General features: G+C 37.3%; 3 protein-coding genes across 3 annotated transcripts; 1 reads left to right on the top strand and 2 right to left on the bottom strand.

The window, feature by feature from the left end:
• Nucleotides 1–175: 175 nt before the first annotated feature.
• LOC114721111 (probable LRR receptor-like serine/threonine-protein kinase At1g12460) lies at nucleotides 176–4,048 on the top strand. The gene is made up of 2 exons (XM_028906920.1): nucleotides 176–2,223; nucleotides 2,315–4,048. Exons 1-2 carry the CDS (start codon nucleotides 1,055–1,057, stop codon nucleotides 3,801–3,803), a joined length of 2,658 nt encoding a protein of 885 aa, XP_028762753.1. The 5' UTR covers nucleotides 176–1,054; the 3' UTR covers nucleotides 3,804–4,048.
• A 2,406-nt stretch (nucleotides 4,049–6,454) lies between these two features.
• LOC114721118 (probable aminotransferase ACS12) lies at nucleotides 6,455–9,523 on the bottom strand. The gene is made up of 4 exons (XM_028906927.1): nucleotides 8,821–9,523; nucleotides 8,573–8,713; nucleotides 7,591–7,751; nucleotides 6,455–7,504 (listed from the first exon to the last, which is right to left on the bottom strand). The coding sequence occupies exons 1-4, from the start codon at nucleotides 9,316–9,318 to the stop codon at nucleotides 6,649–6,651; spliced, it is 1,656 nt and encodes a 551-aa protein (XP_028762760.1). The 5' UTR covers nucleotides 9,319–9,523; the 3' UTR covers nucleotides 6,455–6,648.
• An 11,277-nt stretch (nucleotides 9,524–20,800) lies between these two features.
• Nucleotides 20,801–21,388, bottom strand: LOC114721099 (uncharacterized). The gene has a single exon (XM_028906912.1). It carries the CDS (start codon nucleotides 21,386–21,388, stop codon nucleotides 20,801–20,803), a length of 588 nt encoding a protein of 195 aa, XP_028762745.1.
• Between the last annotated feature and the right edge of the window lie 603 nt (nucleotides 21,389–21,991).

The raw sequence follows: 21,991 nt of genomic DNA on the forward strand, positions 1-21,991 counted from the left end.
TACGAGCCACCATACAATCCAAATCAGACGCTTCGCATGGTATGAGCTTCCTCGCCCGCAAATCACAGTTCGTAAAACCTCCCTTCGTGTACGTTGAACATTACGAACCCACAGCAGCACAGAATACATTATAAATGTCATGATGTGACTAGTTTTGGTTAAAGTAATGAGATGCTAATGACGACTAATTCCAACTAATAAAGCCCCTAATCAACGAAACGGACACAGGAAAAATCGGGTGGGTAAGAACAATTAGCATACCCCTTCCCAACCCGGAGACAGAACAGGGAACAGACAAAACCACACTCTCCTCTCTCTGGCTCTTTTTGGTGTTCCATTGGATTGGCCTTGTGTTGTAGTAATTGCCGTGGTGTTGACGGTGGTCTTGGTCCCGACTTGGTTGGTGGGGAAGAATAAATGAGAGTGATAATGGTGGTGGAGAGAGAAACTCAGGCTCAGGCACAGTCTGGGTTTCCATTGTTAAAAGCGCATCATTGCTAGAGAGTGAGAAAGAGGGGGACGGCTCTGGAATGCACGTGGTTCAGCTTCACTTGGTGGCAACCGCTTAAAATTTATTTTGCACAGACTAACCATTATAGGAAGCTTATTTAATTGCCTCTCGCTGTCTCATCTGCTTTCTTTCCAGCAAAGCTACAGCCTTCGTTTCCACTATTCTCATTTCATTTACTTACTCCTACTTCCCATTCTTCCCTGCCTTCCATTTCTTCTCTCTCTTCATCTCTCAGCTCAACCTCAGACCTTGCTTCTCGCATTCTTCCCCCCTCAAAAGGCTGAATCGCTACATACTAAGAGAATCGCAGATCTTTGTTGTTTTAGTGAACCTGATTTCTGTCAATCCCATTTGGAAAAGGAAGGAGCTTTGAGTGGAATGATCCCAATTGGTCATGATGGTGGTGCTGTGTTCGTCGTTGAAACAGCATTTGCGCAACCTCGTTCACTGCAGCTGAGGAAAGACAAATCGTCGCACATTTGGTTCCAACTACGATAATGCCTAACGGCTAATGTTATCTCCCAACTCCGCCTTGTTTCGAGCATGAGAAGGCATCGTCAATTTCATCTCCCGCATGCTCTCTTGTGCTCTGTTCTCTGTCTTCTTTCATCTATCGCGGTCTCACCGGTGACTGAGAAGGAGATTTTGCTTCAATTTAAGGGTAACATTACAGATGATCCTCAAAACAGCCTGAGCTCATGGGTTTCGAGTGGAAACCCTTGTGAAGATTATAGAGGAGTTTTCTGTAACCCCGAAGGTTTTGTGGAAAGAATCGTACTATGGAACACTAGTTTGGCCGGAGTATTGGCGCCGGCTTTGTCTGGATTGAAATTCTTGAGGATTTTGACATTGTTCGGGAATCGTTTTTCGGGGAAGATTCCGGAAGAATACGGTGACATTCACTCATTGTGGAAAATCAATTTGAGCTCCAATGCATTATCTGGTTCAATCCCAGAGTTCATTGGTGACTTAGAAAGTATCCGCTTTCTGGATTTATCGAAGAATGAGTTCACCGCGGAGATTCCTTCGGCTCTGTTTAGGCACTGTTACAAAACCAGGTTCATTTCTCTTTCTCATAACAGTCTTTCAGGTATAATTCCAGCGTCATTGGCGAATTGCTCGAACCTTGAAGGTTTTGATTTTTCTTTCAACAATCTAAGAGGGGGTATTCCTTCTGGACTTTGTGATATTCCAAGATTATCCTACATGTCCTTGAGAAGCAATGCCTTATCAGGAACAGTGGAAGAGCAGATTGTGGGATGCCAAAGTTTGACACTTTTAGATCTTGGAGATAATGCATTCACTGGTTCAGCCCCTTTTAGCATCATTGGAACGAAGAATCTTACTTATTTCAATGTATCACGTAACGGTTTTAGTGGACAAATTCCAGGGAACACTGCTTGTAGCGAGAGATTACAGTTTTTTGATGCTTCGGGGAATGCTTTGGATGGGGAGATTCCCTCTAGTATAACAGGATGCAAAAGCCTCAAGCTATTGGCCTTGGAGTCTAATAGGTTGAAAGGGACTATCCCATTAGGGATTAAAGACATGGGAAGGCTACTTGTTATTAAATTAGGTAATAATTCAGTAAGTGGATCGATTCCCAAGGGGTTTGGCAACATTCAGCTGCTTGAAGTGCTTGATTTGCATAATCTAAACCTTGTCGGTGAAATTCCCGAAGATATAAGCAATTGTAGATTCCTTCTAGAGCTGTGAGTTCCGTGACCTAAGCTTATTAGACTGCTATCCATTAACTTCAACACTCTGAACAAAATCTGAATATATTGTTTTATGTTTCTGCAGGAATGTTTCGGGTAATAACTTGGAAGGAGAGATTCCTCAGAACCTTAACAACTTAACATATCTGGAAGTCCTTGACCTGCATCAAAATCAGCTCAGTGGCAGCATCCCAACAAGCCTAGGAAACTTGTCAAAGATCCAATACCTAGATGTGTCACATAATTCACTTTCTGGTTCTATCCCTTCTTCCCTTGGGAATTTGAACAGACTGACACATTTTAATCTCTCATTTAACAATCTCTCTGGTATCATTCCACCAATTGCATCGATACAGAGTTTTGGTTCTTCAGCATTTTCCAACAACCCTTATCTTTGTGGGGTTCCTTTGGACACCCCTTGCTCAGCAAATGGCACTACAACACAGCCTACTTCTAGGAAGCCTAAACTAAGTGTCTCTGCAATTATTGCAATTGTTGCTGCAGCAGTGATTCTTATTGGGGTTTGTTTGGTGAGCATCATGAATATCAAGGCACGTCGTAAGAAAAAAGATGAACAGATGATGATAGTTGAGACTACGCCCCTTGGATCTACAGAATCAAATGTCATAATAGGAAAGCTGGTTCTCTTCAGCAAAAGTTTACCATCGAAGTATGAAGACTGGGAGGCAGGTACCAAAGCATTGCTTGATAAAGAGTCTTTGATCGGGCGAGGATCAATTGGGACAGTCTACAGAACTGATTTTGAAGGTGGGATCTCTATTGCAGTGAAAAAGCTTGAGACGTTGGGAAGAATCAGAAACCAAGATGAATTTGAGCATGAAATTGGGCGAATAAGTAACCTTCAACACCCTAATTTAGTTGCCTTTCAAGGTTACTATTGGTCCTCGACCATGCAGTTAATTCTATCAGAGTTTGTCTCAAATGGGAATCTCTACGATAATCTACATGGCTTTGGCTATCCCGGAACCAGCACTAGCCGCGGCAATAGGGAACTAAACTGGTCCAGAAGGTACCAAATTGCAGTTGGAACTGCAAGAGCCCTTGCCTACCTTCACCATGACTGTCGACCTCCGATTCTTCATCTCAACTTGAAGTCATCAAACATACTCTTAGATGACAGGTATGAGGCAAAGTTGTGTGATTATGGGCTAGGGAAGTTACTTCCCATGTTGGACAATTATGGTTTGACCAAATTCCACAATTCTGTTGGATATGTTGCACCAGAGTTGGCTCAGAGTATGAGACAGAGTGAGAAATGTGACGTGTATAGTTTTGGGGTTATTCTTTTGGAATTGGTCACAGGGAGGAAGCCCGTAGAAAGTCCAACAGCGAGCGAGGTCGTGGTTTTGTGTGATTATGTTAGAGGATTATTGGAGACTGGCTCAGCTTCACAATGCTTTGATACGAGGTTGCTGGGTTTTGTGGAGAACGAGTTAATTCAGGTGATGAGATTGGGGCTTATCTGTACGTCGGAGGATCCTTCAAGGAGACCAAGTATGGCTGAGGTTGTGCAGGTTCTTGAATCTATCAGAAATGGATTGGAATCAAATTAACCAGACAGACCAAATGGACTTCGTTGCCGCCCAGAGTTAGGTAATTTTTAATTTAGCTTCTCCCTGAGTACAGATAGGAGGCAGCAGAAGTGGATGGAAATTTGTGCATACAAGGCTCGAGAGTGAGAATGTTTTCCTAGGAAAAGTGAAAAAGAAAAATAATTCTTTTGCATTCATTTTTAAATTATCATTTAATTTAAAACTGTAATATTCTCAATAAGAGGCATTTGTTTATTACGTTTGCACCATGCTGATTTCATTAAAAAAATCTTCATGTGGTGAGGTTTAATTTTAGACAGTTAAATTAAAAAAAAAGGACAAGGTTTTTAAATAGCTTAAAAATATCCACGATCGTAATATTTTTACTATGAATTATTATTTGTTGTTAAATTTAATTGATAAAGACATTGGTTACACCATATATTTTAATGGTTAAATTTAACGGCGGATAGCAGTCAAAGTATTTTAGCTACAAAAATAAACTTTCATAGCGTATAAGAACCTAAAAAAAAAAAGCTTTTAAATACTGGCTGTTTTTTTGTTAATAGTTTTGAAATGTTTAAATATCTTATCTCTTGAAAAAAAAAAGGCATGATTACTTCATATTTTATATTTATGACATTATTAGTATCGCTTAGTATTCTCCAAATTGGACTGAACTAGTCAAAAATTGAACAAATCTAGTAAACCAATGCCTAAATCGACTGAGAACGTTATTAAATGGGTCAAAAACCAAAAATATCGTGTGGGTAATACTCTTTAACTTATTATTTTACTTTTTTTTTTAAGTGATTAGTACAATTACTATGTGAGCATTATTCTTATATATAACAATCAGTAATTATACATTTGCTTAATGAATACTATGATGATAGATTATTAACTTATTATTTGGAGTTCAATGTAGGATTGTGGATGAATATTAACTTATTCATATTTAAATATCAAGTTAATTTATTAGTAATAATTTCTTTAATTTTCTCCAAAATATTTTGTATATAAAGTTAAAAACATTAATTTTATCACTATTAAATCAACCATGGTCAGCGGACCTGGAATGAGTGTTTTGACCTGATTAATAAGTTGTCCAGTTTCGAATCAACGGGTGTTGATAATATGTTAATAATGATTAAGGGTACTGAAAACTTTATTTCAGTCGTTCAGATGCTTAATTTTGGCTTCCATGAAATATCACATGTCCAGACACCAAACAGAGATGTGTGGTCCATGTGGATGTTTACCATGGGCACAAGGAGATGGCGATGTTCCAGCAAAGCTTGTGGTGCACGTACTGTGCGCTTTCTACGTTTCCGCATGCTAATCCTTGCTCTGCTATCCTTTTTGGGTTTTTTAACCATGAGAATGACATTATCATTTACACTTAGATTGCTTAAGCACAATTCTCTTAATGTTGATAGCTACAATACTATTAATTAATACTCTCTCTGTGAGACTTATTTATGAGGTAATTTACTATATAATAAATTTTACATTTAGAACCGGAAGAATAATTCCTTTTGGAGTAAAAACTAAAACGTTAATACTATGATCTTAAATCCTAAATCGGAGGTAGTATTTCTCTTATAGAGGACCTAAATATCATTTTCTCTTTTTAATATTTGTTAATAAAATCTAAAACAACACTTGCGTATCAATTTGGGTTGAAGACGGATTTCCCACAAAAAGAGCTAGACATTTGTATTGTGACAATTTTCCCAAATTTTTTGTGATAAAATAAAAGGGTTAAGACTAATTCAACATTCTAAAATATTTTTCCAGTTGTATCTAACATCCTAAAATACTTTGTGATGTAATTTTACTCTTAAAGTATTAATATTTTTAGAAACAATTTTAATCTCACCATTAACTCCTCAAAAAATACATCAAGTGAATGTACATCAAACACTCTAAATTTTTTTTGGGTATTTTTTTAAGATATTAGACGCACCTAAAAATAAACCATAATATACTTTAAGATGTTAGATGCATCTGAAAAAATATTTTAAAATATTTGATGAATTATAAAATACTTTAAACATACTTGAAAATATGTCAAAGTTAGATCAACGCAAAATATAATGCCCACAAGATCCTGCTTGTGAAGACTCTTCTCTTCGGTACGAGGCCCACCTGCCTTAAAGAGAGATGTCATTCATAGAGACTCAGAAATCCACTAGGAGACAAAGAATGTCTTGTTGAATAAAGAACACTGCAATGAGAGACAAAGTACTGATACTTCATATTACGCTGACAGAGTATTTGAATAAAAACCAAATCATAATTTCAGAAGTATTTTTATGGTTTACGAAATAAATATATGAAAAAATTTGTTTCGTTTTAAAAAAAATGCTTTTGAAATCATGGTTTAGAAGTTGCCAAACACTTCCTGAGTCACGGCATCTAAAAGTTATAAGCATATAATAGAAACATTGGTCTTGCGAGGGGCTTTTTTTTTTTTTTTTGGGGTCAAAGTCTTGCAAGGGGCTTACCTCTTCTCATTTCAGACTCGTCCTATATGAGCTGAAAAAGGCAAAGCTTAATTACGTGGGGATAACAATTGTAGTTTCGGTCACGGCTGAGGCAATTTCACCATCAGTTATTCCAAAAGATAAGATCGAGTAAGGCAGAAATCAGATTTTGATGCAATGGCATTACCACTCCAATTTGCGATCCATTATTTCACGGCAACTCATCAAACACCATGGCTCTTGATCATTCACTTCCACAGTCACTAAATTGCTGGTTGTTGCCTCCAGCAGAAGCAGTATAAAACAATTATGAGCATCTTCAAAAGAATAAAGAATGCATAATTTAGCAAGATTTACATCAAATAATTGACGCCATATCAACTGGGGGACTTTGTAGCTTCGGAAATTCTCCGAATTCGTTCCATAACTACAGGAATGTCATTTTCAGTCAATGCAGTAAAACAAAAACGAAACCATCCTGGTTCAATGCAGTGACAACATGATCCTGGGGTAACATTGATCTTCGATACATTCAACAATCTGTCCCACAGCTCAAGCTCTCCTTTCTCACTGTACGAGCGGATTAGCTTACTCATGTCTGCCCAGCAGTAAAATCCACCACTACTTCGAGAGCACTCAATCCCCAACTGCTTCAAACCTGCCACAAACATATCATGCATTCTCCGTAGCCTTGATCGATTAACCTCATTGAATTTTTCAACAAATCTTGTGTCTAAAAGCATGGAGGTAAGAAATCGCTGGGTTGGAGCAGAAATGGAACAGAACCTTGCCAGTTTTCTAGATGCGGCCAGGACATTCTCGTTATAAGAGTAGATAACACCTACCCTAAAACCTGGAACAGAAAGATCTTTTGATAACCCATATACAATATGAACTCTGTCTCTGTCAGCATCTTGTGTTTCCAGGATTTCTGCCATGCTCACAAACTCCTCATTACCATAAGTAGACCCGGCGAATATTTCGTTAGATATTATGTGGAGGTTCTTCTCTCTGGCGAAGTCCAGAAGATTATATAATGTTTCCCGGTTCAACAGATTTCCAACAGGATTTGAGGGATTTGTTATTATCATTCCACGGACTTTCTGACCACGTTTCTTTGCCTGCTTGAGGGCTTGATCAAGTACAGTTATATTTAAACTGAAATTATCAGTGCTGCGGCAGGGAACAGGTACCATCTCCAGGCCAGTTCGCCATTTTATATCCCTATCAAAGCTGCATCATGCGTTGAAAATATTCAACTTCTTGCACGAAAGCAGGGGTAAAAATGATGACGTCTCAATTAGGAAATTAATAATTACCCAGGGCTATGAGGTGTAGGAACGAGAAATGCATTTCCGCTATCTGCTAAGCAAAAGCTAAGAATTTCAAGAGCAGGGGTAGTGCCTGTGGTTAGTACCATTTGAGAGGGGTTAAACAAAACTGGATTTTCCAAAACTTGAGACATGAAACCTGCAACAGCCTGCAGCATTAGAAAATCAGGCCACAATCATTTACAAGCTAAAAGTAGTCTTCTAGGAGGTACATTTCAAGTATGGCCATCCCGAACTCACACCAGAGACTGGGCATTTAATCATTTATAACAGATGAGACTCTACAAAGTCACTTTCATGCGACAAATACCACGAAAGAAGATGGAGGACAGCGGAACATGAGGTATATATCTCTGGATATACGAAGTGGGGGGAGGTCTTTTTTCACACAGACTATTGTCAATAAAATGAAGAGCGCATGATGCTAATATTCTTAAGAAATTAGGTGGCAATTCTGCTTAGTTTTGAAACAATTCTACTGTTAAAGTAACGGTGATTCTTCGACTCCATATTTCATTAGAAGTCTAAAAACCACTAAATGAGTAACATTAAAGGTTCAGAGACAATCATGTCATCGTGTCTCCATAAGCCTGATGCCAAACAAAACAACTCCAATTCCTTTCACCGACCATCCTATTACCTTGTAAGTATTCTAATAATGCCCTGCAGCATTGACTCATTGCTGCCTTCTCTATGTGTTGCATTATGTAGCTATACATGTCAAATAATACAAGTTCAGAGCATTCTTCACCCAATTTCATGAGGGACTTAATTTCAAAAGGCCAAATTGAGGCACATCAAAACTTCGCAAGTGACGCGAGTCTCTACTGAAAAGAAGCCCGATTTACGCCTTAACCGTGACTGGCTTCAAAGTTCGAATTCAACTACTTTTCATAACTGTACAGGTGCAACAAGCCAGACCAGCAAATAATATCAGATGGAACTAAGAGAAAGAGTCTGTCTGAATTACCACTTTCAATTCCGTCAATCCATCATGCGGTTGGTACGCCGTAATCCCGCTGATGCTCAACTCCCTGCAATCTTCTTGGCCTCCCAATATAGCCCCGCTCGCATTCTCCACAAGCCAATCTTGAACCAAGTCCAGAGATAACTACAAACAGCGAGAAACTCTTCGGGCACATTTCTCATAACCGAGCAGGACAATTGAAAGAGGAAAAGAACCCAGTAATCAGAAAGCAAAACCCAAGCGGTACTTACCTTGTTTTCAGCCAAACCAAGCTGAATAACACCATCCGGATTATCAGTTAGGTGGTACGAGTCCTCGCTAACCTTCTGCAGACGCAGGATATAAGGAGAGTTTTCGGCCTTAACGATGGAATTGGCCCGAGAGGAGAGATACGGCACGGAGGACGAACCCCTGGGCGATAGAAGAATTCGAGAAAGCGAGCGGGGCAAAATAGCGACCTCTGTAAGCTTATCGGAAGAAGTAGATGGCGAACACGGGGAAGAAGAGTTGGCGTCGGGAGAGGAAGATGGAGGAGGCGAGTTGGGGGGAGTACGATGGCTTTTCTTGAAGTAGAGCTGAAGGAAGTAGAAGAGGGCACAAGGAATTACTGAACCCAAAAAGAGGCCTCCTCTACCTTGAACAACTCCCTGTAAAGGCACAATCACTCTCATGGCCGTTCCTCCGCCACGAGGACCAGGATATGGCTTGTTATCTTCCTCTGATTGCAGGAGCGATAAGTTCTGGGTCATTGTAGTTGCAGAACCATGAGGAGCGGCGGCTGCATTATTCAAGCATTACGAGGCTTAAAGGGTGTGACTGGATTGGATAGGTTGAAAATGGACTTACGGACGGAGCATACGAAGAAGCAGAAGAAGAAACAGAGACGATTGTATCGGAGAAGACGCAAGTGTGATGTGAGCGGAGAAGAGGGAGCTTAATTTTAGATTTTCAATCCGATTGTGTGCGCCGTTCAATGCATTTCCCGATATTTTTTTTTTCCTGCATATCTTTTTTACCAAAATAACCTCTAAAATTTGCCGCTCATTCTAGTCAACTTCTTTAAATTCGTCACTTTGCCACCAGCTCTCCCCAATTTCCATGCATCCCCGCGAAATCAATCATCAATCAATAATTCAATATACCATCATTTCAGGCGGCAAAAAGGTTAGGATTTAATATATTCATACAAGGTTGATATAATTTTTATTTCCTTTAAGTTGGTTCTCATTTTAGTTTTTGTTTTCAAATTTTAAGTTATAAGTTTTAGTCCCTTAACAAATAAAATAGTCTAAATTTTTATTGGATTATAGAGATTAGTATTATAAATGAAAAAACGTGAAGAAACAAAACCTATAATTTAAAATTTGAAGGATCAAAATCAAAATAAAAACAAATTTGAGAGATAAAAATTTATACTAACCCATTTATACATATATTAAGCTAACTTAGCTGAGTCATGAGAAAAGATTGTTGGCCAAAAAAAAAAATGGTAATGAGAAAATATATCTCATTCCCAAAGAAAATATAAATATATACTCCTCCGGTCCTAATTATAAGACCCAATTGACTTATTTGAGGAGATTAAGGAAGTAAGTTAAGTTGGTTATTTATAATAAATAAGTGTTGTCATTCCTAAAATATCCTTGCTAATTAAGTATATTGGCTAAAACTATCATTATTAGAAGGATTATCTTGGAAAAAAATGCATAAATATAAGAGACAAAATGGATTGGAGTCTTATAATTAGGACCAAATAAAAAGTCAAATGGGGTCTTATAATAAGGACCGGAGGAGTATATATATATATGGATTCACTTAAATTAATTAATATTTAGTGCCGATTATGATAAAACATTTTAGAACTTACTTCGAAGCGTTACGAAAATTCTATTTGTGAATTCTAAGGACAGATGTGCGCGGTGCGCCATTTATTACTTTTTCAATGCAGCCTCTTCTGTGGTTAGTACTTTTAAAATTAGGCATCAACAAGATTTGATTTATTTGTCAGTTCATGACAAAATTATTACAAACATAAGAGGAGTAGATCAATTTTGGATGGGTCTCCTTGCCAAAAGGATTTCTCATGACGGCTCTTCTTTGCAAGTTGACGGCTTTTCCTTATATTGCAAAATGATATTTTTCTTTTAATTTTTTTTAAGATGAGTTTTTTTCGTCATTGTTAATTAGTTGTTATATGGTCTGTGAATTTTAGAAGAATAAAGAGCCATGGAGATGAGAGAAGGTGTGTTATAAAACGAGTAAGAATAAAAATGTGTTGGAAAAATGATCGGGAATGCTCTTATTTTTGTAATTCATAAATACCAAAAATAAATTAAATTTTAATATTATTCATGGTAAATATTAGTGAGTATAATTTCAGCATAATTCTGTCGAGTTCTTAATCAATTTCAGTTTAATTTTTCCAAATAGAATTTGCATCATTTTTTTATTTTAATTCACAAACAATTGTCCGAGTCTAATGAAATACTATTTGATGAGGTACTAAATCAGATGGTCATGAATTGCAAGAGCCGCTATCTAGAAATTGTCGTTTATGACATAAACGTAGTTCAGAGGAGTCCATATATTACGCTCTCGAAATTTCGAAAAGAGATAATAATTTTATTTGATTTTTGCCTCCAATATCTTAAAGGAGAGAGCGTATTAAACAATTAAACTCCCTCAGAATGCTTCAACTACTTCACCGAAGGAAAAAAAATTTAAAAGCATAAATAAAATACTTGATGAGATAGCAAGATTTTAAATCGTTTTCTACCAAAATATCATGACTTTTATCCATTCTAAATGAAAGATGAGATTATGGGCGTGTCTCTTTTTCTTTTGCAAAAAACTAAACTAATTAACCGTTAATTGTATTATATATGAATGTGCCCAAAAAACCAAATTTAAATAAAATGTGTAAGTATTTTATCATGAGATCAGATTAACTAATGAGGAAAAAAATATGACATAGAAGCTAATTTTATTTTTCAAATGATACTCCTCTCTTCCCTAATATAAGATTTATTTGATTAGATTAAAAAAATTAGTTAAGTTAGTTAATTATAATAAACATGATATATATTTTTCTAAAATATCATGATCATCTTCCGTAATATCATCCCTCTCTTTTCCACTTGATTATGATTGGAAGAGTATCAATAGGGATAATTAAAAAAAACAGATAAATTTAAAAATTGAATCTTATATTTAGAATCAAAATTAACTCAGTAATTAAGAACCGGAAAAGTACAACCTCCCGGCCAATTTTATCTCACCAGTGGACTTGACTGTATGAATTATACTCTGTATTAACAATCAAATTTCTTAATATATTATTAACCAAGAGGTTTTATTCAACAACTTCGGTGAATGGGATCAGCCTGGGTTTTGGTGCGTCGTGGCAACGCGGAGCAAATCATCCCTTGCTTGACTCTCATAATAAAGCCTGGACACCCAATTAGAATGGGTAAAAAACCTTGGAATCTCCACATATCGAAATCATTCATTAATCACTCCACTTGCTGACAAAACCCGGGTTTTGTTGTTTTTGGATCTCACCATAAATCAATCCAGCGAAGCAATGACAACTTGTCCCCCGATCTTCTATCGTTATTCGCACCACACACATTTACTGTATAAATCTCATACCTCTAATTCTTTCCTGGTGGTTTATCCTCGTCGCAACTCGCAAGGTCTCCAAGATGGTTTTGTCTCTTTTAGTGGCCCTTCTGGTTTATGCACCATTCAATACAATCTTAACGCTCAAACACGCAACATGTCAGTGTGTATGCGTGTAGATGTACACATCCGTGATTTCAAGCGACAGCTAGCCAAATGGCGATATCATACTAACAAAGCAGCCGTTCTAGTTTACAAATCTGTGTTCGATGGCAAAGATGGAGAACACTGAACTAGGTGATAGTCCACAGCAAAGTCTTTAAATTTCTTAGTGTTGGCTAAGTAGGAGTTTCAGAATATTTAAGCAAGGCTCTATGACACTTTCCTTGAAGATTTATTCTGCCCATATACACAGGTCCCTCCTTGGATTAAACAGACCATTCCCAAATAAAATCATGGAACAGAACTAATATGATGCAGAGTTTGTGAGAGAACAGAGGAGGATTAGCTAGATTGTTACTTATATGCACTAGATGGAAAAAGATAATCATCATTATATGCTCCCTCAGTCTTCATGTAGCAGCCAAATAACTAATTTGTAGATGCTGAAAAAATTAGCTAAACTAATTATTTTATAAAAAAAACGTGTATTAGTTTCTTATAACATCTTTTTAGTAATTCGTATTATGAATCATCCATGATAGAAACCCCACCATAAGTATATTAACGGGGATAATTCAAGGAGCAAATTACAGCTTCAAGAAATAAAGTAAATTAGAGTTTTCCATCTAAAGCCAAACCAGTTCTCCCTACTAGTCCATACATTTGGAGCTGGATGGATGAACAGTATACATGATGATAGTTGTCTTGTGATGAATAGGAATTAATGGTTAATATAAATTAAACGAACATCAATCCCAGCTGGAAAGTAAATTCCAAATTAAACTTGTAGTGAAATAAGCATTCATACAAAATAATCATTTAACCATATGACTTGGTAAGTTTATGTGGCAAACTTTAGGCCGCTTAATAAGTTTGGCGTAATTGACATTATCTTTATTAAACTAGCTGAACGAACAGAATTTTCTGATAGAAACACTGAGTGGGGCATGTCATGCCACAAGTACAGTGATGCTGCAGATATGTCGTTCTTTCCTACAGAAAGAAAAGCAGAGAATGAGTTCAGCGAGGACCCTGGTTCCCAGTGAAATGGACTGGAAGGAATGGATCCAGAGTTAATTTAAAAATGGGTACAAATAAAGCAAGAGAGAGGAACATGATTTGAGGGCACTGGGCAGGGGCTAATAATTAAGAGAAAAAAGGATATGGACGTGGACGTTTGGGGCTGAGGACTGAGGAGTGGATGAGGTCATGACGATGTGGTTGCCCCATGCCCCTCTTGGCTTGCTTTATTAACCGTTCATTAATTTTTAACAATATAAAATAGAGACAATACTTATATTAAGTTATTTATATACATTATATTAAGTTTTTTAATCACAAATAACTATATATCCTATTTTTAAAATATTAATGTTTAATTATAAATTCACATAAAATAAAAAAATGACGCATGACTGTGTTTCATTGGAAAATTTAATATAATAAATATAAGTAATTTGACCTGAGTTTTTTTTCCCTCTCCCTAAAAGTAGTATTTAAATTCAAGAACTGTTAAATCCAAATCATCAGATTTAATTTTACAGTTGCATGCAGCGGTCTCTTCATCGCCTCGAACCACTTTTTGGGCTAGCGCATAGATATTGGGCCTCGTCCTCCGTTGTCCTAACAGCATCCCATAAAGACTAAAGAGAGGCAAATAAAGGGCCTTTTTTTTTCTTCTTGTTTTTGGGATTGTTTTTGGACAGTAAAACTGTCAAAAAAGTCAATTTCTCACAATATAAAGAATTAAAATTTAAATCCCATTCTAAAAAAGTACTACCTCTGGTTTTAATATAAAATTTTGTTTATTTTTATTTTAATTCTAAATATAAGATCTTAATCCATTTTATCTCTTTTATTTATACATTTTTTTTCAAAGTAGTCTTTCTAACAATAGTAATTATAACCAAAACATTTGATTAGCAAGCATATTTTAGGAAAGAAAACACTTATTTAGAACAAATAACTAACTCAACTTACTTTTTTAGTCTCCTTAAATTAGTCAACTAACTCTTATAATTAGGACCGGAGGTAGTATTTACATTTAGTACCTAATAATATCTCGACTAAGATTGTATGTTGATTTCTATTTAATTTATCAAAAAATTATAACTTTGAAAGAAGTTATAAGCCTTGATTCAAAGTAAAACTTGGAAAGTAGCTTTTCAAATAAAACTAAACTCGCTGTCATATTGTTCTTCTCAGCAAAATATTTGTGTTCCATTCCCCCGGTCTAGTTGTTCTTCTCATGCAATCCGTTGTTTTGCGTGCTACAAGTATTTTTACAATCATTTACTGCTACGTCTGTCCATCTTCCAAGAATTTCACATTGAAATCCTTTGGCTTATTCTTTGTTTTTGTCGTCCAGGTTAAATTGTCCCACATCCCCCCGGAGTCCCGCACATCACATTCTTACGTACATTTAATTAATGCGCACACAGAGAGAATGACGTTATCTTCTGGATATGAGGAAGGAGCAATTTTGAATCTTTAAGCTGGCAAAAGGATTATTTTGTTCACCTTTAACTAATAAGGGGTCTTAGCATTCTCTAGTCAGATTTTTTTTTTTTGGACTCAATTCTCTAGTCAGATTAAGTTAGCTATAAAAATAAAAGGGATGCCATCATTTCCCCGACTGAGTTCAGGGTTTTGGTCCTCCCGTGTCCAAGTGAAGGCAGATCTTCATGCCAATTGTTTAGTTTAATGGTCTCCGGCCATTTTTCCCTTTTACTTCTATTATTTATTATCCGTAGGTGGCTTGGGCTTTTAAGCCTCCGGCTTTTGGCTACGCAGAGAGGCGAGGAACGATAAACTTATTTTTAATTATTTCACCCCTTCATATTAGCTTTGTGTTACGTCTTTTTTTGGCCAAAATCAATGTTTCATACAATACTTCCGATCGTCCAACACAGCTTACACAAAAATTAGCAGTAGTTGGATCTAGTGAAAATGGTTAGCTCCTCATAATATAACGAATTAAAATTCAAATTTCTGTTGGTAACGGTGTCCATGTTTAATGCTTGACTCTGTCTCGAATAGTATTATTTTTAATAGGAAGATATCTATACTTTAGGAAAACAAAAAAATAGCTTACAAAAAAATATACTTCATCAAATTCTAACGCATAAATGCTTTTTAAGGATTCTGGTTTGACCCTAAATCTAAGAATTGAATAATACATCCTTATATTTAAGAATGAAAGAGTACAGTACTATAATCCATTGCGATGCATTGAACTAGTGGGTGGGGAATGTCCTACGGAGAAGTCATTGAACAAGCATTGCCACAAACTCTGTATTCTCATTAATTATTTATGGTCCGTCGCCAAATGTTTCTGGAATCTCCATTCATCTACCATATTCAATATCAACCGTGCTGAAAGCTGGGAGCCTGTAACCCATTTAATTAAAAGCTAGCTAGCCTCAGTTTTAAAACTCGGGATTCGAATCCAATGCTGTCCCATTAATGCACTCGCTTGGGCTGGCATGCTCTATTATTCTCACGTCTGAACGCTATTTGGGTGAATCTGAAATCCGGAGGGACCAAACGATCTGTCAAAACCTTCACTGCAATAGAAAAGTCAAAAATAATGCTCAGTTCCATGTACGGCTGAATCAGTGATTTCAAATTTCTTAAGGAAAAAAAGGGGCCAGCTTTAATTCCAATTTCGCTTCGTTTCATAGATCGACAACCTCACCTAATACACATCAACTTTGTCACCCACGCGGCCAACACTAGTTTAGCAATTTATAATCCAACTTAATACTAGTAATAGTTAATAGTAGGCATAATATCAATATAGGGGCATCGATTATCCTCGTGGCACCCACGGTGCAGTTTGGGTTCTATTTATTTATTCCTTTTTTCCGGCTGATGAGTGGTGCTCAGTAATTTGAGCCTCACAGTAATCATTCTGTTCATCCATTGAGTAATTTACTCATTGCTGCTTTATTTAATTTATCAAGATTTATATTATACTCATTTTGTTCCACCTTCTAAGACATTTTCCCACTCTTTTTTTCTTCTTAACTTTGATCCTTAATATAAAAATTAGTTGACTAATTTGAGTAGGCTAAAAAAATTAATTGAGTTATTTATTTATAATAAATAAGTGTTGCATTTCCTAAAATATTATTGTTAGTAAAGTATTATTTGATGAAATATTTAACATATGCAACTATTACAAAGAGTATATTAAGAAAAATAAATAAATATGAAATAAACTGAATTAAAAATTAAACTAATTCTCGTGTTAATAATTGAAAGTAATACATTAAAGGGAAAACTAGTTTAGAGATCCTTACCACTCTCATTGATCTTTTCTTTCCTGCTTCCGTCAGCGGATCCTTGATTAGTTTCTAGGCACTACTCTGCATTTGGACTTGGTTACGCTGCCAAAACCAACATGATGACACATGGAAGCAAACAAAACAACAACTACCTTATATGCTCTCCTGTCATATTTTAATTGTTTTTTCTATTAACTTGTCATATTAATCTTGCAACTTAACGACAAGGCAATTACTCAGACCTTATATTGTAAACTTGAGGAGAGTGTTTGAAATTAACTAAAGCTGAAGAAGTGTATACAAATTAATGTGTGTGGAACCAAATGTGCAGAGTTGTTTAAGAGTGTCGGCTACTGCCATTAGGAGGTGCACTAGTCTCAAGCTCCTGAAATCCTCAAACCACCGCCCACTTCATTGTCGGGCATCGGCCGTGGTTATACTTTCATTGTAAATCAGAGTTGTTGCCCCCTTCGTCTTCCACATAGGGATCCATTTCGGGAATATGTTAGGAAGGGAGTTGGGCCATTTAATTGTGGGGCAAAAGAATACTTTCGGGAATAAGCAAAGAAGAGAGGAGAACTAGTTTGTTGTGGGGCTACGGTGGAAGGAGATGGGGGGAAAGATAGTTTCAACTAACAAAATTTTTTGACACTGTTAATGCTTATTTAACGGCAGGGACTAAGTAATCTAGCAATAAAAAATTAAAGGATCTGATAAAAAGAAAAAAAAAACTTAGAAACCTGATTCAAAATTGAATAAAACTGTAAGCACCTCCAAACTAATTTTCTCTGTATTAAAAAAGATGAAGTATTTGAGTGTTTTTTTTTTTTTGGGTTACAAGAGAGGGCAAAGCCCAAAAACTTAAAAATCAAACAACTAGGGGATTGAATCCCATACACTCAGAAGCTACTAAGTCTTGAAGCCTAGGCGGACAAGAGTCTAACAGCGAGCTGGTAGAGAGTCCTTCTTTCGCAAGTTGATCTGCAATCCGATTCTTCTCTCTGCCGATGAAAGTAATCTCCACCTTCCACGGCAGTTTAATCATCTTCTGAATTTGCAACACTAAAAGACCACTATTATGAGAGGGTCCATTAGATTTTAGAAGATTAATCTGATTCAAAGCATCAGACTCTAGGATGATGTTTTTGAAACCCATATCCCAAGCAAGTTGCAGGCCCTTATAAATAGCCCATTGCTCTGCATCTGACGCCAAACAAGACCCCAAAAAATGAGAGAATCCAGCAATCCATAAACCATTATGATCTCGGATGACTCCCCCACATCCTGCTCTAGCAGACGAGTTAGACACAGCTCCATCTACATTCAATTTGATCCAATTTCTAGGGGGTGGTTGCCAAGCTAGGGAAACAGTGCTACTAGCAGAGTATTCATTGTGAGATTCAACTTCATACTGAACAAAGTGCTTCCAGCTATTCAGAATAACAAGGGCTGGTTCACCAGGTTTAACAAAGTTTGGATTGAAGGTAGCTTCATTCCTCCATTTCCAGAGCTTCCAAATAGATACTCCCCAAATCAACTCCCAATTACCATCATTTAATACCCCCAAGTCTCTTTTCAGATTGAGAGCGAACCAATCTTTAATGTTAGCAGCAAAAAAAGAAGAGTGATACCTTGGATGTAAAATCTGCTTCCATAAGTATTTAGCGTACTCACAGTCGCGCAAGATGTGCATAGTATCTTCCCTCACCAGATTACAGTGGGAGCATAAAGGAGAATTAGATGACCAGAAACTCCTCCACACATTTGTAGGTAATCTATTTTGGACTGCTAGCCACATAAACACACGTATTCTTTCTATGCCTTTCCATTTCCAAATAGCTTTGTAAACACTGCTATTAGTTGTGTCAATCAAACGCTCCAGCATGTAATAAGCACTTTTCACCATGAAGGAGCCATCAACCGTTGCATTCCATGATAAGAAATCCTCACCAGCTTCTATCATTGGGGGTATTCTTGCGATCAGTTTATGTACTACATTCTGTGGGACTAGCGAAGATAAACTCAAGAAGTCCCACGTGCCATAGCTTACCCAGTCTGCCACTTTACTCTCTTCTTCCTCCACTGAGAGTTGTCTAAGGCAAAGTTCCTTGATGGATTTGTCTGGAAAAATCCAATGATCAGTAAAGAACCTTACCGATTGACCATTCCTAATAGTCCATTTAGCGCCCATATCAACAATATCTTTCTGCTGTGCAATGAATTTCCAAGCTGGAGAGTCACCATTTCGTGCTTCTAAAAGATTAGAATCACTTCTAAGCATATATTTTTTGAACAGAGCGTCGATCCATAATCCCTTCTCCCCTGAAATAAGTTTCCACGTCAGTTTAGCTCCAAGCGCCCGATTAAGGCTAGTGAGTCTTTTGAAGCCAAGTCCTCCTTGTAGTTTTGGAAGAATAATTTGTTCCCATCCTATTGGATGGAAACCATGATTCCTATTAGAGGTTCCCCAAATAAAGTTCCTTTGTAATTTCTCAATTTCTAGACAGACTGTAACAGGAATTTTTGCTACTTGCATTGGGTAAATTGGTATGGCACTAATAATTGATTTGGCCAGCACAACTCTTCCCGCCATAGATAAACAATTCTCTTTCCAATTTGATAACCTGGCCTTGACAGAATCAATTATGTACTGATAAGTATCTTTGGGTCTCCTCCTTCTGGAGATTGGAAACCCAAGATACTTCCCTATTCCACAGGAAGTATTCATTCTAGTAATACCACAGATAGTATTCTTTAAGTCTGTGGGCACTTCAGGGGAGAAAAAGATTGAAGACTTATCCTTACTGATTTTTTCACCAGAAGCTGCACAAAAAGACTCCAGGCAAGTCATCATACACTCAGCTTGTCTTTCAGTTGCTTCACCAAAAAGGAGTATATCATCTGCAAACATGAGATGAGAGATAGCTGGCCCATTCTTAGTGATTTTAATAGGCTTCCAAGTACCCCTGTTGACAGCATCATTAATAATATGGGAAAGCCTATCCATACAGATTACAAAGAGGAGTGGCGAGATTGGATCACCTTGACGAAGCCCTCTTTGGGGAAAGAAGAATTCTGTAAGCGACCCATTCCAGAGTATGTTATAAGAAACCGATGCAACACAATTCATAATTAGTCTCACGAAATTTTCTTCCAGACCCAAATCCACTAAGACTTGTTGAAGAAAATCCCATCTTAGACGGTCATATGCCTTCTCTAAGTCAATTTTCATAGCCATGAGACCTTTTCTACCTTTAGCTTTCTTCATAACGTGAATAATTTCCTGCCCCACAATTATATTGTCTTGTATATGTCTTCCTTTGATGAAACCAGATTGAAAGGGGGAAATCAGATCATCCATCATGCCTCTCAGTCTATTAGTGATCACTTTGGTTAAACACTTGTAATGAACAGTGCAGAGAGATATGGGACGAAAGTGACTCACTATTTCTGGAGTATCTCTTTTAGGAATCAAAGAAATTAGGGTCCTATTAGCATCATTCAACGGACAATTCTGCTGGAAGACAGATTTTACAAAATCACAGACAGATTTTCCCACAGTATTCCAATTAGCTTGGTAAAAAATAGGGGAGAAACCATCTATTCCAGGAGCTTTATAAGGCCCCATCGCAAATAAAGCTGCTTTTATTTCTTCATCAGTAGGGGTAGCCCCTAATTGTGAAATCTGAGTACCACTGAGCTGCGGAAATTTCATATCCGTTTGAAGCAGGCAATTATCATCTTCAAAGAGATCTTTAAAGTATTTCACAACTAGAGCCTTCAAATCCTCATCATCATTTAACCAGTTACCCCCAGCATCCTTTAGAGTAACTACTCTATTCCTTCTTCTTCTCATGTTCGTTTTCATATGATAATACTTGGTATTCCTATCCCCCTTAGTAATCCAAACTGATTGAGATTTCTGAAACCATTTCATCTCTTCTAATTTAAGGATTTCCTCTAATTCAGCTTGCAACGACATCTCTAGATTGTTTAAAAAGGAAGAATGGGGGTAAGCAGGAGAATTTTGAATACCATTAAGCCTGGACAAAATAATCCTTTTCTTTTTTTCTACCATACCGAACACATTTCTGTTCCAATTGGCAATAGAGGTTTTGAACTTTTCAAGGGAAGCATTTAAATTGACCGAACTATTCCACTAACTGGAAAGGAAACGATTGAAATCATCATGCTCAAGCCACATAGCTTCAAAGCGAAACGGCTTTACAACATCACCAGAGTGAGACGAGTGAAATTGAAGACAGATTGGGTTATGATCAGAAAAATTAGTTCTTGGAAGTACCTTTAAGTAGCAGTCCGAAAGGGAACTGAGAAACTCAGAATTGCACAAAGCTCGGTCCAATCTCTCATACAGCCGTCTGAGTCCGTTGAGCCGAGGACCCCTCCAGGTGAATTTAGGGCCCTTGAATCCCATATCCACTAAACCACAATCCCTAATTCTGCTTTGGAACCAATCAATTCGGTTATAAGGAATTTGAGCACCTCCTATGCGGTCTGAGGCAGCTAGAATATCATTGAAGTCGCCAAATACAACCCAAGCATTAGAAATGGACTGTGAAAGATTGAACAAGTTTCGCCAGAGCTGCTGTCTATAGTCATGATGAGGTTTTGCATAAAGTGCAGTCAAGATAAAGGAATTTCGCCCAGGTATCTGACAGTCAACATGAAAATATTGGTGATTTTCCTCGAGGACTAAGATTCTGATCGAGTGACTCTTCCACGCCATCACGATTCCACCAGATTGGCCATTGCTAGGAATTACTCGCACTTTGTCAAATCCTAGGGAGGATAGACAGCGAAACCTTTCTTCATTTTGGCATCTGGTTTCAGCTAAGAAAATAATAATGGGCTTGGTCCCATCACAAATGGGCTTAATATTATGGAGGAGCCCTCTACCGCCTGCTCCTCTTGTATTCCAATATAGGATACTATCCATAAAAAATTGGAAAGGAGAGAGAGGAGGAATCTCGGCCTATTAGGCCTCAAACTGGGTTTCTGGAACAATTGTTCCTATACCGCTGAAGTTCTCGCCTGCTCCATTCCCCGTTGGGCTTTCATCACGCAGCCCATTAACCTGATCTCCAGGATCTACATGCATTTGCGTCTGCCCTGGGTCATAATGCTGGTTAATATATTGGGCCTGGTCATCCATAATAGAATCTGGCTCTTCATCTATAGCCCGTATAGATTGCCCGTTCACACCTTCCAGCTGACTATCCTCCTTTTGACTCTCTAGTGTTAACATCATAATCTCACCGCTTCGCATTTCATTCCTCATCATTTCTCTTGTCCTTTTCTCCAAGCGTCTGGCTCGTTTTTCCTCCCGCAG

The sequence above is a fragment of the Neltuma alba genome, unplaced genomic scaffold, assembly GCF_004799145.2.
Source record: "Neltuma alba isolate B1F8T4 unplaced genomic scaffold, ASM479914v2 tig00012011_pilon, whole genome shotgun sequence".
NCBI lineage: Eukaryota > Viridiplantae > Streptophyta > Magnoliopsida > Fabales > Fabaceae > Neltuma > Neltuma alba.